Genomic DNA, 17,928 nt, shown 5'->3' on the forward strand with positions numbered 1-17,928 from the left:
ATTGATGATTGATTAAGCACTCCCTCTGCTGAATCACCTCTAAATTATTTACACATTATTCACTTTGTGTGTTTTATAGGAATCCGCTAGCTTAGTGCAAGCTACTAGCTCTTAGCCGGTTAGCAATGGCGGCTTCTCCTGTCTCTCCCGCACTTTTCTGCTCTGGGTGTGAAAATGTTTAGTTATTCCTCGGCCTCCTTTAGCAGTAATGGTACTTGTAATAAGTGTAGCTTATTCGTAGCTTTGGAGGCCAGGCTGGGCGAATTGGAGACTCGGCTCCGCACCTTGGAAAATCCTACAGCTAGCCAGGCCCCTGTAGTCGGTGCGGACCAAGGTAGCTTAGCTGCCATTAGTTTCCCTCCGGCAGATCCCGAGCAGCCGGGAAAGCAGGCCGACTGGGTGACTGTGAGGAGGAAGCGTAGCCCTAAACAGAAGCACTGTGTACACCGCCAACCCGTTCACATCTCTAACCGTTTTTCCCCACTCGGTGACACACCCACCAAGGAACAAACTCTGGTTATTGGCGACTCTGTTTTGAGAAATGTGAAGTTAGTGACACCAGCAACCATAGTCAGTTGTCTTCCGGGAGCCAGAGCAGGCGACATTGAAGGAAATTTGAAACTGCTGACTAAGGCTAAGCATATAATTTGGTAAGATGTAATTCACGTCGCAGTAATGACACCCGGTTACGCCAATCGGAGGTCATTAAAATTAACATTGAATCGGTGTGTAACTTTGCAAAAACAATGTCGGACTCTGTAGTTTTCTCTGGGCCCCTCCCCAATCAGACCGGGAGTGACATGTTTAGCCGCATGTTCTCCTTGAATTGCTGGCGTCTGAGTGGTGTCCAAAAAATGAGGTGGGCTTCATAGATAATTGCAAAGTTTCTGGGGAAAACCTGGTCTTGTTAGGAGAGACGGCATCCATCCCACTTTGGATGGAGCAGCTCTCATTTCTAGAAATCTGGCCAATTTTCTTAAATCCTCCAAACTGTGACTATCCAGGGTAGGGACCAGGAAGCAGAGTTGTAGTCTTACACACCTCTCTGCAGCTTCTCTCCCCCTGCCCATCCCCTCATTACCCCATCCCCGTAGAGACGATGCCTGGCTCCAGACCACCAATAACCAGCAAAATATATTTAAGCATAAAAATTAAAAAAGAAAAAATAATATAGCACCTTCAACTGCACCACAGACCTAAAACAGTTAAATGTGGTCTATTAAACATTAGGTCTCTCTCTTCTAAGTCCCTGTTAGTAAATGATATAATAATTGATCAACATATTGATTTATTCTGCCTTACAGAAACCTGGTTACAGCAGGATGAATATGTTAGTTTAAATGAGTCAACACCCCCGAGTCACACTAACTGCCAGAACACCTCGTAGCACGGGCTGAGGCGGAGGATTAGCAGCAATCTTCCTCTCCAGCTTATTAATAATCAAAAACCCAGACAGAGCTTAATTCATTGAAAGCTTGACTCTTAGTCTTGTCCATCCAAATTGGAAGTCCCAAAAAACAGTTTTATTTGTTGTTATCTATCGTCCACCTGGTCGTTACTGTGAGTTTCTCTGTGAATTTTCAGACCTTTTGTCTGACTTAGTGCTTAGCGCAGATAAGATAATTATAGTGGGCAATTTTAACATCCACACAGATGCTGAGAATGACAGCCTCAACACTGCATTTAATCTATTGTTAGACTCAATTGGCTTTGCTCAAAATGTAAAGAGTCCACCACCCACTTTAATCATACCTTAGATCTTGTTCTGACTTATGGTATGGAAATAGAAGACTTAACAGTATTCCCTGAAAACCCCCTTCTGTCTGATCATTTCTTAATAACATTTACATTTACTCTGATGGACTACCCAGCAGTGGGGAATAGTTTCATTACGTAGAAGTCTTTCAGAAAGCGCTGTAACTAGGTTTAGGATATGATTCCTTCTTTATGTTCTCCAATGCCATATACCAACAGAGGGCAGAGTAGCTACCTAAGCTCTGTGAGTGAAATAGATCATCTCGTCAATAGTTTTATATCCTCATTGAGGACAACTTTGGATGCCTGTAGCTCCTCTGAAAAAGAGAGCCTTAAATCAGAAGTGCCTGACTCCGTGGTATAACTCACAAACTCGTAGCTTAACGCAGATAAACCGTAAGTTGGAGAGGAAATGGCGTCTCACTAATTTAAAAGATCTTCACTTAGCCTGGAAAAGAGTCTGTTGCTCTATAAAAAAGCCTCCGTAAGCTAGGACATCTACTACCCGTCACTATTGAAGAAAATAAGAACAACCCCAGGTTTCTTTCAGCACTGTAGCAGGCTGACAAAGAGTCAGAGCTCTATTGAGCCGAGTATTCCTTTAACTTTAACTAGTAATGCCTTCATGACTTCTTTGCTAATAAATTTTACCTATTAGAGAAAAAATTACTCATAACCATCCCAAAGACATATCGTCTCTTTGGCTGCTTTCAGTGATTGCCGGTATTTGGTTAGACTCTTTCTCTCCGATTGTTCTGTCTGAGTTATTTCAATAGTTCCTTCCTCCAAACCATCAACATGTCTATTAGACCCCATTCCTACCAGGCTGCTCAAGGAAGCCCTCCATTATTTAATGCTTCGATCTTAAATATGATCAATCTATCTTTATTAGTTGGCTATGTACCACAGGCTTTTAAGGTGGCAGTAATTAAACCATTACTTAAAAAGCCATCACTTGGCCAGCTATCTTAGCTAATTATAGGCCAATCTCCAAACCTTCCTTTCCTCTCAAAAATTCTTGAAAGGGTCAGTTGTAAAACAGCTAACTGATCATCTGCAGAGGAATGGTCTATTTGAAGAGTTTCAGTCAGGGTTTAGAATTCATCATAGTACAGAAACAGCATTAGTGTGAAGGTTACAAATGATCTTCTTATGGCTTCAGACAGTGGACTCATCTCTGTGCATGTTCTGTTAGACCTCAGTGCTGCTTCTTGATACTGTTGACCTAAAATTTTATTACAGAGATTAGAGCATGCCATAGGTATTAAAGGCACTGCGCTGCGGTGGTTTGAATCATATTTATCTAATAGATTACAATTTGTTCATGTAAATGGGGAATCTTCTTCACAGACTAAGGTTAATTATGGAGTTCCACAAGGTTCTGTGCTAGGACCATTTTATTCACTTATACATGCTTCCCTTAGGCAGTATTATTAGACAGCATTGCTTAAATTTTCATTGTTACGCAGATGATACCCAGCTGTATCTATCCATGAAGCCAGAGAACACACACCAATTAGCTAAACTGCAGGATTGTCTTAACAGACATAAAGACATGGATGACCTCTATTTCCTGCTTTTAAACTCAGATAAACTGAAGTACTTGGCCCCACAAATCTTAGAAACATGGTGTCTAACCAGATCCTTACTCTGGATGGCATTACCTGACCTCTAGTAATACTGTGAGAAATCTGGAGTCATTTTGATCAGGATATGTCATTCAATGCGCATATTAAACAAATATGTAGAACTGCTTTTTTGCATTTGCGCAATATCTCTCAAAATTAGAAAAGGTCTTGTCTCAGAGTGATGCTGAAAAAACTATTCATGCATTTATTTCCTCTAGGCTGGACTATTGTAATTCATTATTATCAGGTTGTCCCTAAAAGTTCCCTGAAAAGCCTTCAGTTAATTCAAATGCTGCAGCTAGAGTACTGACTGCGGGACTAGAAGGAGAGAGCATATTTCACCCATATTGGCCTCTCTTCATTGGCTTCCTGTTAATTCTAGAATAGAATTTAAAATTCTTCTTCTTACTTATAAGGTTTTGAATAATCAGGTCCCATCTTATCTTAGGGACCTCATTGTACCATATCACCCAATAGAGCGCTTCACTCTCAGACTGCAGGCTTACTGTAGTTCCTAGGGTTTTTTAAATAGTAGAATGGGAGGCAGAGCCTTCAGCTTTCAGGCTCCTCTCCTCTGGAACCAGCTCCCATTCGGTCAGGGAGACAGACACCCTCTCTACTTTTAAGATTAGGCTTAAAACTTTCTTTTTTGCTAAAGCTTATAGTTAGAGCTGGATCAGGTGACCCTGAAGCATCCCTTAGTTATGCTGCTATAGACTTAGACTGCTGGGGGGTTCCATGATGCACTGAGTGTTTTCTTTCTCTTTTTGCTCTGTGTATGCACCACTCTGCATTTAATCATAGTGATTGATCTCTGCTCCCCTCCACAGCATGTCTTTTTCCTGGTTCTCTCCCTCAGCCCAACCAGTCCAGCAGAAGACTGCCCCTCCCTGAGCCTGGTCTGCTGGAGGTTTCTTCCTGTTAAAGGGAGTTTTTTCACTTCCCACTGTTGCCAAGTGCTTGCTCACAGGGTCGTTTTGACCGTGGGGGTTTTTCCGTAATTATTGTATGGGCTTTGCCTTACATGTAGAAGCGCCTTGGGGCAACTGTTTGTTGTGATTTTGGCGCTATATAAATAAAATTGATTGATTTGATTTGATATTTAAATGTTCAAACTATAAACTTCATTGTTGTTGTGCAAATATTTTCTCATTTGAAATGGATGCCTGCAACACGCTTTCAAGTGGTATGTTTACCACTGTGTTACATCACCTTTCCTTCTAACACACTCATAGCGTTTGGGAAATGAGGGAACTACTTGTGAGTGTCATGACTGGGATAAAAGGAGCATACCCAAACATCTCGCCGTTCACAAGCAAAGGTGGAGTGAGGATCACTGCTTTGTGCAAACCGCATGAAAAATAGACCAACAGTTTACGAACAATGTTTCCAACATTCAATTGCAAGGAATTGAGGGATTCCATCATCTACAGTCCATAATATAATCAGAAGATTCGCCTCGTCCAATATCAATCTTCATCCGTATTTCTATAGTTGGACTCTTACCATCCATTATTTGTATAACATATATATAGATATATATATATATATATACGAGGGCTGTCAATAAAGTAACGGTCCTTTTTATTTTTTTCAAAAACTATATGGATTTCATTGATATGTTTTTACGTCAGACATGCTTGAACCCTCGTGCGCATGCGTGAGTTTTTCCCGCCTGTCGGTGACGTCATTCGCCTGGGTAGCACTCTTTGTGGGAGGTAGTCGTCCAGCCCCTTGTCGGAATTCCTTTGTCTGAGAATGTGCTGAGAGACTGGCGCTTTGTTTGATCAAAAATTTTTCTAAACCTGTGAGACACATCGAAGTGGACACGGTTCGAAAAATTAAGCTGGTTTTCAGTGAAATTTTAACACGGCTTGATGAGAGATTTTGAGGTGAGTCTTTCGCTTTAAGGACTTCCCACGGTGCGAGACGTCGCGCAGCGCTCTCAGGCGGCGTCATCAGCCTGTTCAAGCTGAAAACCTCCACAGTTCAGGTTCTAAATTGATTCCAGGAACGTCGTGATAGAACAGAAGAAGTTTCCAGACGAAGTCGGTTTCAGCATTTTATCCGGAATAGTCCACTGTTAAAGGAAGTTTTTTATAATGAAAGACATGATGCGGACGGGTCCGCGCGTCCGGCTCGCAGCCGCCGTCGAGCGCTCCACACCACAGAAAAACCCTCCATTGAAGCCTTAAGGACAAGTTGGAACATGTCCTGCTGTTAAACAATTTCTCATATACTCACTCCACTGAAAGCCATCAAAAGCACACCTGGATTTTACAAATGGTTATCAACACGGAGGTGTTTTTCCTGTCCGCCGCACCGCGCCGCTGCGTCCCTACGGCGCGACCCGTCCGCACGTCTTTCATTAAAAAAAATCATCCTTAACGTGAAATATCCGATAAACATGCTGAAACCGACTTCTTCTGAAACTTCTCTGTTCTCTCACTACGTCCTGGATCAATAGGCCTGAATGTGGAGGTTTTCAGCTTGAACAGGCTGGCGATGGCGCCTGGGAGTGCTGAGCGACGTCCTCGCACCGTGAAAAGGTCCTTAAAGCGACAGAATCACCTCAAAATCTCATCATCGCCGTAAAATTTCACTGAAAACCAGCTTAAATTTTTCAAACCGTGTCCACTTCGTGTGTCTGCACAGGGTTTAGAAAAAATTTTGATCAAACAAAGCGCCAGTCCTCTCAGCAACTTCTCAGACAAAGGAATTCCGACGAGGGGCTGGACGACTCCTCCCCAAGGAGTGCTCACAGGCGGATGACGTCACCGACAGGCGTGGAAAAACTGCACGCATGCGCATGAAGGTTCAAGCATGTCTGACGTAAAACATATGAATGAATCCATATAGTTTTTGAAAAAAATAAAAAGGACCGTTACTTTATTGACAGCCCTCGTATATATATATATATATATATATATATATATATATATATATATTAAATGCATAAGCCCAAAAGTTCTGGTGTCCTGCAACTGTGGCCAGGCTGGCAGCAGCTTCCAGAAGCGGCTTTTCCTCTCCGATCATCTCCGCTATTTTGGTGTGCTCCCAAAATGTGCATGTGCTCGTACGTGTGGCCCAACACATCCACAGTTCTGTCATGATTCTCTCATGGAGATACAGTGAGTGCATTCAGAGGTTCGTAGGACACCAGCAGTGGCTCTGGGAGCAAACTGGGAGGAGCCTTGTCACTTCACCTATTTTGAAAAATTCAAAATCCAGGCGCGACGCGAGCAAGACCTTGTGAGTGAAACAAGGGAAGAGTGGCACCCAGCGAACATTGTGCAAAATCAAGCTATTTCCTTCGCAGTTGCCATTCATACACTGTTGCAGCCCAGTGAGACAAGACTCTTAGTTTTGTCTTGATGTGCTTGGAATTTTCTTGACATATGTTAATGTTACTCTCAAATACATTCCCCACCAATACTTTGCTCACACAGTAACCTGTATGAAGTGTATACTGCAGTTTGGGTAAAGTTAGCGTGGGGAGGTTTTATTCTTTCATAAAAGTGAATAGAAGTTGTCACTTTCCATCTTGTTTGTGAGACATCCACAATTGATTCTGTCAGATGTGTGTTTGATTTCTTTGTTGTCTGCTCCTTCTTTCAGTGCATCCACAGAGACCTGGCAGCCAGAAACGTCCTTGTGACGGAGGACAATGTTATGAAGATTGCTGACTTCGGTCTGGCCAGAGACGTGCACAATATCGACTACTACAAAAAGACCACAAATGTGAGTCTCATTCTTTCAGCTTTGTCTGCCAGAAAAAAAAACAGTATTTACATAAAGAGAAGGTCTTGATTTCAGCTGGACAGTTTCACATTGTACTTTGATATGCAGCCCTTCAGGGGACAGTAGATGGTAACTTCATTTATTTAAAAAAAATATTATTAGAATGAAGCGGACAGGGTATTGATTGATTTCAGAAAATTAGCATAAAGCTTTTCTGCTGGCTTGGGTGGACATAATGACAGTGTTGTTTGACTTATAGAATGTAACCACCACTAAACAATTACAAAACAATGGTTTGCATCGCTGATTTAGTGCATTTCCATGCAGACTGTCTGCCTTACAGACTGACAAGCACAGCGGCAGCTAATCTGTCAACCTTCCAGCAGATGGCAGAAACATCTATGTTTACACATGCAAAAAAAAAAAATTGCTTTCTTCAGTTGACCAGGGGTCCCGTGTACTTGGGTGGATTTCCTACTAAAAGTTGGCATACAAATATATTCAGATATATGAAAGTGTGCATAGGCATGAATCCACGCACGTTCCGTTTGTACATCCCACCGAACGTGGAGTTGAACGTGGAACCAAACTCCTCATTGGCTACGCCCTATTTAAATATTCAATTTAATGTAAATAGGCCCTTGGAGCAGAGATTCCCCACAACGTCACATCAGACAACATGAACACAGGAAACAAATTATACTTCAGATAACTGGAAATTACGTGGCGACACGCAGGGACAGTTTATTTGGTACACTGTTAAACAGATTAATAATGAAACTGGAAAAATGTTTGTGGGAGCTACAGAGCATGTGTGTGCGAGGCTGACATTTATTTATTTAGCACACAATCAAGTCACAAATTACAAAAAAAAATGTACATATATATATATATATATATATATATATATATGTAAACATACGTACACACATACAAGCATACACATATACATACACATAACATAAAAAGTACAATGTGAGAATAGATGTGCAAGGGAGAGGTGGAAACCGAAGGCTTATCAAAGACCCCTCCCAACAAAACAACAATGACACAACCAATAAACCAAAACAATTATATCAGTTCGTAATGTGTAAAAGATGTAAATCAATCAAAACCAAACAAGAAGTGTACATTACAAATACTCATGTAGGAGCGTTTAATTTAATCGACTTTGTATCTGTTTAGGGTGATGGATGGATTTAAAAGATGTACTGTATTACTCCAAGATTTGACACCGTGATATCTGATGTGACGCTGATAACGGTTGTTCTATGCAAAAATAAATGCAAATATGAAGTCTGCCTAAGCGCTTTTCTGCATCAGATGCTCAAAGCATTTTACAATATGTCTCACATTCACCCCGATGTGAGGGTGCTGCCACATGGTCTCACTACACACCGCGAGCAACTAGGGGATTAAGGATCTTGCCCAAGGGCCCTTATTGATTTCCGGTCAGGCTGGGATTTGAACTGAGGCTCTCTGGTCTTAAGCCCACTGCTTAACCACTGGACCATTCATGTCCCCAAAATGTTAGAAAGGTGAGGCACTTACACACGTGTTTACTGCACAATACTGAACACACCAGGAAGCCTGTTAAGAAGCTTTGCCAGCTCACCATGGAGCAAAAATAAAAAAACATTAATCATAATAATAATAAAAACATATTTGAATGGTTTTCATTCAGAACAATTACATGAATAAGCTATTTTAACATAAGCAGCCCCCATGGTGCCCGTGCCACCTGTCTGGATGCGAAACACATATGATTGTGAACATTGATGGAATGAAAATGTTTCCTATTAACAAAAACAAACTCATCATGTGATGGCGCCTTTATAGCAACATGTGTGCAGTTAATAGCTCCGATTACATTTGGGAAACCGCCACAGCTGGTCTGTTCTGTGTCAGCCTGATCCCGTCGGATCTCAGCCTAAGCTAAGGAGTGCAGCATCTTCGTTGGGGGTTCGTACTTTGGATGGGAGACCTCTTTGAACACTAGCAGCTTGTGTGTGTTCTCCAGGTAACACTGGAGTTGCGTCAGGAAGGCATCTGGCGTAAAACTTGTGCGAAATACCAGTGTGGATCTGGCTGTATCCAATGTGGTGACCCCGAACAAAATGGATCAGCCGAATGGACAACAACAACATTTGGGAAACCGGCTCAGCGCTGTAAAATGCACCTATAATGTTGGAATGTATGACATTCGGATAATGCATTCCACACAGCTGGCGGCTCTGCACAAGGTTGACTGGGCCATGCCTGACTGATCAGCCAGCTTATGCTGGAATCCCTGTGATGCTGGAAGCCCGCGTGGTTAGCACCTGTGGTGCACAGACAACTCCCTGGCTCCTCACTGTATTGCGCTCTGGGCCGCCCACAGTTCTGTGTGCAACTCCAGTCACATGGCCTTGGTAATCAAAATCAGTTATGAGCCAATTATCCTCATTTGAAGTAAATCCTCGTGTTCCCTGAATACACACGTCGGATTGCACCATTTGCAAAGTCCTCTACACGCTAACACAGCCTGTGTTAGTGCCATTTTCCGCATCACTTTGCGCAATGCTTTTATATTCACCCATATAATTGCAAACACGTGCGTGTATTAATGTTCATCATGTGGTCTCTGATGTGCACATCATTCTGATGACTTCTTGTGTTCACACTATTATGGGTTCCCTGCGTCACCTGTACATGTTGGACATGGCACAATAGCTGTAGAAATGTGCGTATGCCAGCCAGGATTTTTGCATGACGCACTTCACATTTTCACACTCAAGTCACTTTTGAACATCTGCACGTGGACATGGAGACGGACGTACGCCAGGTTTTTGTGCGTACACATGCTTTTGTACATGAGCCCCTGGTGCATCAAATTCACCACCATTTTTAGATTTGCTGAGTTTGACAATTATACCATTATTGTTTTTGAGTTATTGTGTTAACAAACAGGAGGGGCATGGAATCCTCATATCCTCATGCATCATTTCTCTGCATTTTAGAGGGGTCCATACCTAGGCTTTCCCAAATCCTGGGAATTTTATGTGGTATAAATGAAAATTTGCACAGTTGTGCTGTTGTTCAGCACTCAGTCAGTGTCAGTTTAGCAAAGTGGCCGACCAACCACAACATCCAGCAGGCCACTCAAAGGCAAAGTTATCGCTCTTCAAGGGCATAAATTTTTAAAACCACGATAATGTAAGAGCAGAGCTACAGTACACACCTTTTTTGGTTTTCTATTGGCCAAATCTGGAATCTTGGTCCTGTTTTGGTATCACCTTCATCACGGTTCCAAAAGGTGCGGAGAAAATACTGCAGATGGACTGATTGGCCAGAGAGAACTGTCACTGTCACTTGCCATTTTTAAAACTATCTGGAAAGTAGCGCTGTCTATACTGTACTATAAGGCAAAACCCAAAGTATTCATTGGTTATTATGTGCTGCATTCGTCTTCTGTGTGCCACACTGAAGATCAGATCACAGATGTTTTCTGTGGCTTTACTACGACAAGTTAGAGGTATCGAAAAACAAGCACCTGGTACCCAAATTGAGTAGAGCTGAGGTGAGTCGAGTTGAGCTGGTACAAGGGGCAATTGAGAGGTTTTCAGCCTGTCCCAGAAAAGGTAGGGTGTGGTTCTCCATCTTTTGCATTCTGACAAACCAACATTTCTCAAGAATATGTGATATTGTGGACTCACTGGGTGCAATGTTGAGAAATGCTGGTTTCTCAGAATGCATAACCATGGAGAACCATGCCCTATTTTTCTGGGACAGGCTCAAAACTTCTCATATCAGCTCAGCTGCTGGAAAAGTGCCATTGGCGTCTGCTGTGTACAGAATGGTTCTGCTGACCCAAGCGGTTCTGTTGTGCCTCTGTTGTTGCAGGGTCGTCTGCCCGTGAAATGGATGGCTCCGGAGGCTCTGTTCGACCGGGTTTACACCCACCAGAGTGATGTGTAAGTTGAAATAAATGTTACATGCCTACTGTCCAGTCAAGTGGAGCTGTTGTACACCGGAGGTGTTAAAATGTCATGACTGAGCAAATTAGCATCAAAATCAGTGTGAGTGTGGAATAATAGCAATCCCGCCATCTATCCGTTAACCTGCACTCGACTGATAATCCTGAGCTCCTCGCGTGTCACTGAGCCCACATTCCTCACTGCATTTGCTCTTTAATCTCCACCACGACATCAGAGAGACAGAAACACAGCGGGGCCTCACCATCCCGCCATTGTTGTATCAGTGTAAAGTCAACCCACCCTACATCAGGGGTCCGATAAGACAAACAACATGGTAAGACGTTTGTTTTCCAGAATGACTAAAACTAATCGCGGAGGGCTTTTTTGACCTCTGATGCTTTAGCTGCCATCTGGAGAAGAAAGTTGATTTTGAGCGCAGGGGTCACAAAGTTAATCTTTCTTGCACTAACTGGTAGCAGAATCCCCTTTCTCCGTCCCGACGAGGCAACCCTCCACCCCCTGCCGGCAGCAGCCAGACGTTCCGTCCCCATCACAGCCGTCCAAACCAAACACGGGCCCCTGTCAACACTGGCTCGCCGTGTGATTACATTACAGACTGGGAACAGGCCGAGAGCAGAATCAGGCTGCTCTGTTATTTCAGCAGGTTCAGCCATCAGGTCCTCCTCCCTCCCTTCATACAGTAGTCACTTTGCAGCCAGTTTGCGCTCGCACACCCTAGGGGACTTTTGACTAGTGATGGTTATGTGAAATATGTTACACCAAACAGAACTAAATCCTCACAGCCACAAATAGCAGGTAAGCATTAATAAAAGACGTGATGTAAAAACCTCCACTGGCCACATTCGCACTTGCTCACCTGGCTGAAGTGTGTCAAGCCAGACACGCGACGCGCCCAGCTTCACAAGATGAGAACCTTACGCTAAATGGCAGATGAACCAAGCTGAGCACATACTGTAACTATCATTGAATCCATGCTGCTGTGCTTTGTGCAGTTTCTCCTCTCAATCCGCACAATAGTCCCGTCAGTCCGCATTAGCATTATTCAGGGAGTGCTCTGGTTACTGCCTTAGTCTCTATGGAATTGCTATGGAATGCTTGTATGTACTGTATCTTATGCAAGATAGCATAAGAACACCTAATTCAATTTTGCTCAAACTTTGGGAAGTACATTGGCATAGGAAAAAGAGATTTGATTTGGTTATAATTAGTCAACACTTGGTTGGTATCGAGAACCCGGTTCTTTAAGAAATTATTCGAACCAACCGATATCACTAGTCTTTTTACTTAACGATTCCCTTATCGGTCCCTTCAGAGCGCCATTGTTTTTGAGTGGTGTTTGTCGGGAAAATGATCATTTCTCTGCGCTGATTACGACCCTGCAGCGGATCTGTAATCAACCACTTCTGCAGCGCGACTCCACTTTGAAGCATGAACCAATGAAGCAATGCTTTGTCCGCTGGGCTCGTTGGTTCTTGATTTGCCGCTCTTCAGAAGCAGCACTTCTTAACCCCTCTCAAAGCCATTAAAATAATGTCAATCGTGAAGTCACTTTTGGTGTGGATTAAAGTCACTAACTGGGGACTCTTGTTGCAGTCAAGAAACGAGAATCGTCCTCGTGTTCTGTCGGCACAGCTCCAAATGCTGCGCGGCTCTCTACCGAGACAGAGTGCAGTCGAATTAATAACTTCAAAATGAAGTGCCACTTTAAATAAAATGACACCGCTTTCCAATGCTGTAATACAGACAAGAAACTACAATCAACTAAAATGTTTTTTTCCTCCCAAAAATGAGACGTCCTGCATTCTTTATGAATTAACATCCTGACTGCAGCCAGTCAGCTGCAAGAGCTCAGCTCAGATGTATGGAAAGACATTTGTGGCATTAATGTCTGAAAGGAAATGCTTTTGACAAAAACTACAGATTTTGTTTATTTCTATTTATGTCCAGAGTTTAAGGATCCAGTGACCAATTTCAGATTTATTTACTCTAAGGCTCAATAAAATGTTGACATAGGAAACCTGGAAAGCCTACTTTTAGTACACAGAAAATTCATAAGAGGTATCAATAAGGGAATCAATAATGAATTGGATCGATGAGCAGGATTGATAATGGTATCAGTATCGATAAAATCTTATCAATACCATCCCTAGTCAACACTCAGAGTTCAAGGTTGAGGTCAAATTTCCAATAGCATAGGTAGCTCAGTGGGATACAGTGTTTAGCTTCCAATATGTAGACCTGGGTTCTATTCCAGGTCACAGTAAACATCTATATCCTTGGATCTGCATTGTCCCAGTTGACACAGCTGGAAATAGGTCCAAGCCTTGGCTCAGGAAGTAACCTGCATCAGAACTGGCCTCTCATCCAGGGAGAGTTGTTGGGAAAGTGTAAGTACACGGACCCACAACAGGGGGCGCAATGAACGGACAATGGAATAGGGTCAAATAACAACACTTTACTGTTGCGAACGTGCACAACAATACAACGGATTACAATAATGGACAAAATTCAATTTACAAAGGTGTCGTGTGGGCAGGCTCGAAGATAGGAGACTCCTCTCCGAAGTAGAACCGAACCACACGGTTTTCCTCACCACAGGACCCCGGAATACTGGAGCCCGCCAATCCCGAACTCCCAGGTAGCCACTGCCATCCCGCGTGTCGGACCTGGTACGGCTGGCGAGGAACAAAGACAGTTAAATGAGGGCGCGTTTGCACCCAGCAATCCGCACGGCAGGAAACTACCTCCACCTCTCGTTGGAAAAAAGAACGGAATATCCAACTCACACAGCACAGATATTCACAGGCCGCTGAAGAAATTACCTTCCAGGTAGAACGATTCTCTGGCAAAGAGTGGAGACGTCGTCCTGCTGATATACTCCTGCCGATCAGATGATTGGTAACAGCTGTTGCAGGTGATGCGTGACAGCTGTCACCCTGGCTGTCTCCTGTGAGGCGGCTGCGCCCTCTGGTGCCTGGAGCCCGCACTCCAGACAGGTCGCCCCTCTGGTGGTGGGCCAGCAGTACCTCCTCTTCTGGCGGCCCACACACAGGACACCCCCCCTCAAACGGGCGCCTCCTGGCGCCCGACCAAGGCTTGTCCGGGTGGCGGCGGTAGAATCGGCCAGGAGGGGCCGGGTCCTGGATGAGAAGCTCTTTCTTACACCCAGGAGCGTTCTTCAGGTCCGTACCCCTCCCAGTCCACAAATACTGGAAGCCCCGGCCCATCCTACGGACATCCAAAAGCCTGCGTACAGTCCCAAGCCGGCTCTCCATCGATGATCCGGGCAGTAGGCGGTGCAGGGCCCGGAGTACAGAGGGGTGATGTGTGATGTGGTTTAATCCGGGACACGTGAAATACAGGATGGATCCGCAGTGAGGCCGGCAGCTAAGCCTCACTGCGGCTGGACTGATGACCTTCTGGATCTTGAAGGGGCCGATGTAACGGTCCTGTAACTTGGGGGAGTCCACTTTGAGGGTGTATGTCTCTGGTGATAACCACACTCCTGCCCTGGCCGATACGCAGGGGGCCGGGGTCCGCCGACGGTCCTGCATTGGGCCTTTGACCTCATCCGGGCCCTCAGCAAGGCAGAACGGGCGGCACGCCACACCCGACGGCAACTTCCGTAGGTGGGCCTGGACCAAGGGCACACCGACCCGTCCTCAACAACTGGAGAACAATGAGGTTGGTACCCCCCCATACATAACATCGAAACGGGGGGAGAGGCCGGTGGCTGACGACACCTGCTGTTATGGGCATACTCGATCCAGGCCAGATGGGTACTCCATCCGCCGGGTTCGCGGCTGTCACTCAACGCATGGCCCTGCTCCATCTCCTGATTTGGCCCGTTCTGCTTGCCCGTTGGTCTGGGGATGGTACCCCGTATGAGAGACTCACCATGGCCCACATGTTCCCGGCAGAAGCTCTCCGACGTGCGAGGAGAACTGGGGGACCGTGATCGGAGACGATGTCTGTTGGGAGCCCCATGCAGCCGGACGACGTGGTGAACCAGGAGGTTCGCTGTCTCCTGGGCCGTCGGGAGCTTCGGGAGGGCCACGAAGTGGGCCGCCTTGAAGAATCGGTCCACTATCGTGAGGATGGTGGTGTTGCCCTGGGACGGCGGGAGGCCCTGGACAAAATCCCAGAGCCGATGTGGGACCATGGGCGATGGGGCACGGGCAGCGGCTGGAGCAGACCCGAAGCCCTGCGATGGTCAGCCTTGCCCCTGGCGCAGGTGGTGCAGGCCTGGATATAATCCCGGATGTCGGCCTCTAGGGACGCCCACCAGAAGCGCTGCCGGACAACTGCCACGGTTCTTCGCAACCCCTGGATGACAGGAGAGCTTAGAGCCGTGACAGAAGTCCAGGACTGCAGCCCTAGCTTCTGGTGGGATGTAGAGTCTGTTCTTCGGCCCAGTTCCGGGGGTCCGGGCTTCGTGCCAGGGCCTCCCGGACGGTTTCTCTCTACGTCCCAGGTGAGGGTAGGCCACGATAGTGGACTCCGGGATGATGGGTTCCGGTGGATCCGACAACTTCGTTTTGACTTCATCTTCATGTACCCGGGACAAGCATCCGATCTCTGGTTCTTGGTCCCGGGACGGTAGGTGATCCGGAAGTCAAAACGGCCGAGAACAGTGACCAGCGGGCTTGCCTGGGATTCAGCCGCTTGGCGGTCCTGAGATACTCCAGGTTCCGGTGGTCAGTGAAAACCGTGAATGGCACGGAACGTTCCCCTCCAACAGATGTCCTCCACTCTTCAAGAGCCTCTTTCACCCGCAAGGAGTTCTCGTTGCCGACGTCATAATTCCGTTCGGCCGGGGTCACCTGCGGGAAAAATAGGCACACGGGTGAAGGACCTTATCGGTCTTCCCGCTCTGGGAAAGCACAGCTCCTATCCCTGAGTCCGAGGCGTCCACTTCAACCACTAACTGGCGACTAGGATCGGGCTGCACCAGAACGGGTGCAGACGAGAAGCGCCGTTTCAACTCCTTGAACGCGGCATCGCAACGATCCGACCAGGTGAAGGGGACTTTTGGTGAGGTCAGGGCTGTCAGGGGGCTAACTACCTGACTGTAGCCCTTAATGAACCTCCTGTAGAAATTAGCAAAGCCGAGGAACTGTTGCAGCTTCCTACGGCTAGTGGGTTTGGGCCAGTCTCTCACCGCCGCAACCTTGGCCGGATCAGGAGCGACGGAGTTGGGGGAGATGATAAACCCCAGGAAGGACAAAGATGTGCGGTGAAACTCACACTTCTCGCCCTTCACAAACAGCCGGTTCTCCAACAACCACTGCAGGACCTGACGTACATGCCGGACATGAGTCTCAGGATCCGGAGAAAAGATGAGTATATCGTCTAGATATACGAAGACGAATCGGTGCAGGAAATCCCGCAAGACATCATTAACTAATGCTTGGAACGTCACGGGGGCGTTTGTGAGGCCGAACGGCATGACCAGGTACTCTTAGTGACCTAATGGGGTGTTGAATGCCGTCGTCCATTCGTCTCCCTTCCGGATCCGAACCAGGTGATACGCATTTCTAAGATCCAGCTTAGTAAAGATTTTGGCTCCATGCAGGGGGGTGAACACGGAATCTAATAATGGCAACGGGTATCGGTTGCGAACCGTATCTCATTCAGCCCCCTGTAATCAATACATGGACGAAGTCCGCCATCTTTCTTGCCCACAAAAAAGAAACCTGCCCCCATCGGGGAGGTGGAGTTCCGGATCAGCCCGGCAGCTAATGAGTCCCGGATGTAGGTCTCCATTGATTCGCGCTCAGGGTCGTGAGAGGTTATACAGCCTGCTGGACCGGGAACTCAGCGCCTGGAACCAAATCAATGGCACAATCGTAACGGACGGTGCGGGGGAAGGGTGAGTGCCAGATCCTTGCTGAAGACGTCAGCAAGATCGTGGTACTCAAACCGGCACTGCCGTCAGATTGGGAGGGACTTTGACCTCCTCCTTAGCCTGGGGAACCGGGAGGAACCGAGGATCCTAAACACACCCGATGGCAGGTTTCGCTCCACTGAACCACCACCCCAGAACGGCCAATCGATCCGGGGATTGTGCTTTAACATCCATGGGATGCCCAAAATCACGCGGGAGGTGGCAGGAGTTACAAAAAACTCATCTCCTCCCGGTGGTTTCCAGACACCACCAGAGTTTACTGGTGGTGTCTTGTGTGTGAGTAAAGGGAGGAGGGTGCCATCTAGTGCCCGCACCTGCAATGGCGTAGGAAGCGCCACCAGAGGGAGCCCTACCTCCTTTGCCCATCTGCTGTCTAGCAGATTCCCTTCTGACCCCGTGTCCACCAGTGCTCGGGCTTGAAGGGTTAAATCCCCGCTCATGTATTGTGACTGGGAGTCGTGTAGCAATTTGTGTGTGTCTCACTTGAATGTCTTGACCCCCCCCTTAGCCCAGTCTCTAAGGGCGAGTGTTGACGTTTTGGCCGTTTGGGGCAGTCTCTCTGTGTGTGCTCTGTTGAGCTGCAGAGAAAACACTCTCCACGATCAGCCTCCCCATTTTGGCCCTGTGCGTCTCCCTAACAACGTCAACAGGGGGAGCTGTTGCCCCACAAAGCGCTGCGGCTGTGGAGCGTGGGGAGGGCGGCCCCTTTTCGAACCCGGAAGGGAGAGGGGCGGCACGTATCCGGTCACGTCCTTCGCCTCGCTCCCGACGGCGTTCCTCTAACCGATTGTCTAATCGTATAACGAGATCAATAAGCCCGTCTAAATCCCGCGGTTCGTCCTTAGCCACCAGGAGCTCCTTCAGGACCAACGACAGTCCGTTTACGAAGGCGGCGCGGAGGGCAGTGTTATTCCAGCCG

General features: G+C 46.5%; 1 protein-coding gene across 1 annotated transcript in view; it reads left to right on the forward strand.

Moving 5' to 3' along the window:
* fgfr3 (fibroblast growth factor receptor 3) overlaps positions 1–17,928 on the forward strand; it is a 199,955-nt gene that overhangs the window by 170,549 nt on the left and 11,478 nt on the right. The window contains 2 exon segments of the mRNA XM_034160088.1: positions 7,002–7,124; positions 11,007–11,077. Coding sequence (XP_034015979.1) covers positions 7,002–7,124; positions 11,007–11,077 — 194 coding nt within the window.

Source organism: Thalassophryne amazonica, chromosome 19, assembly GCF_902500255.1.
Source record: "Thalassophryne amazonica chromosome 19, fThaAma1.1, whole genome shotgun sequence".
Classification (NCBI taxonomy): domain Eukaryota; kingdom Metazoa; phylum Chordata; class Actinopteri; order Batrachoidiformes; family Batrachoididae; genus Thalassophryne; species Thalassophryne amazonica.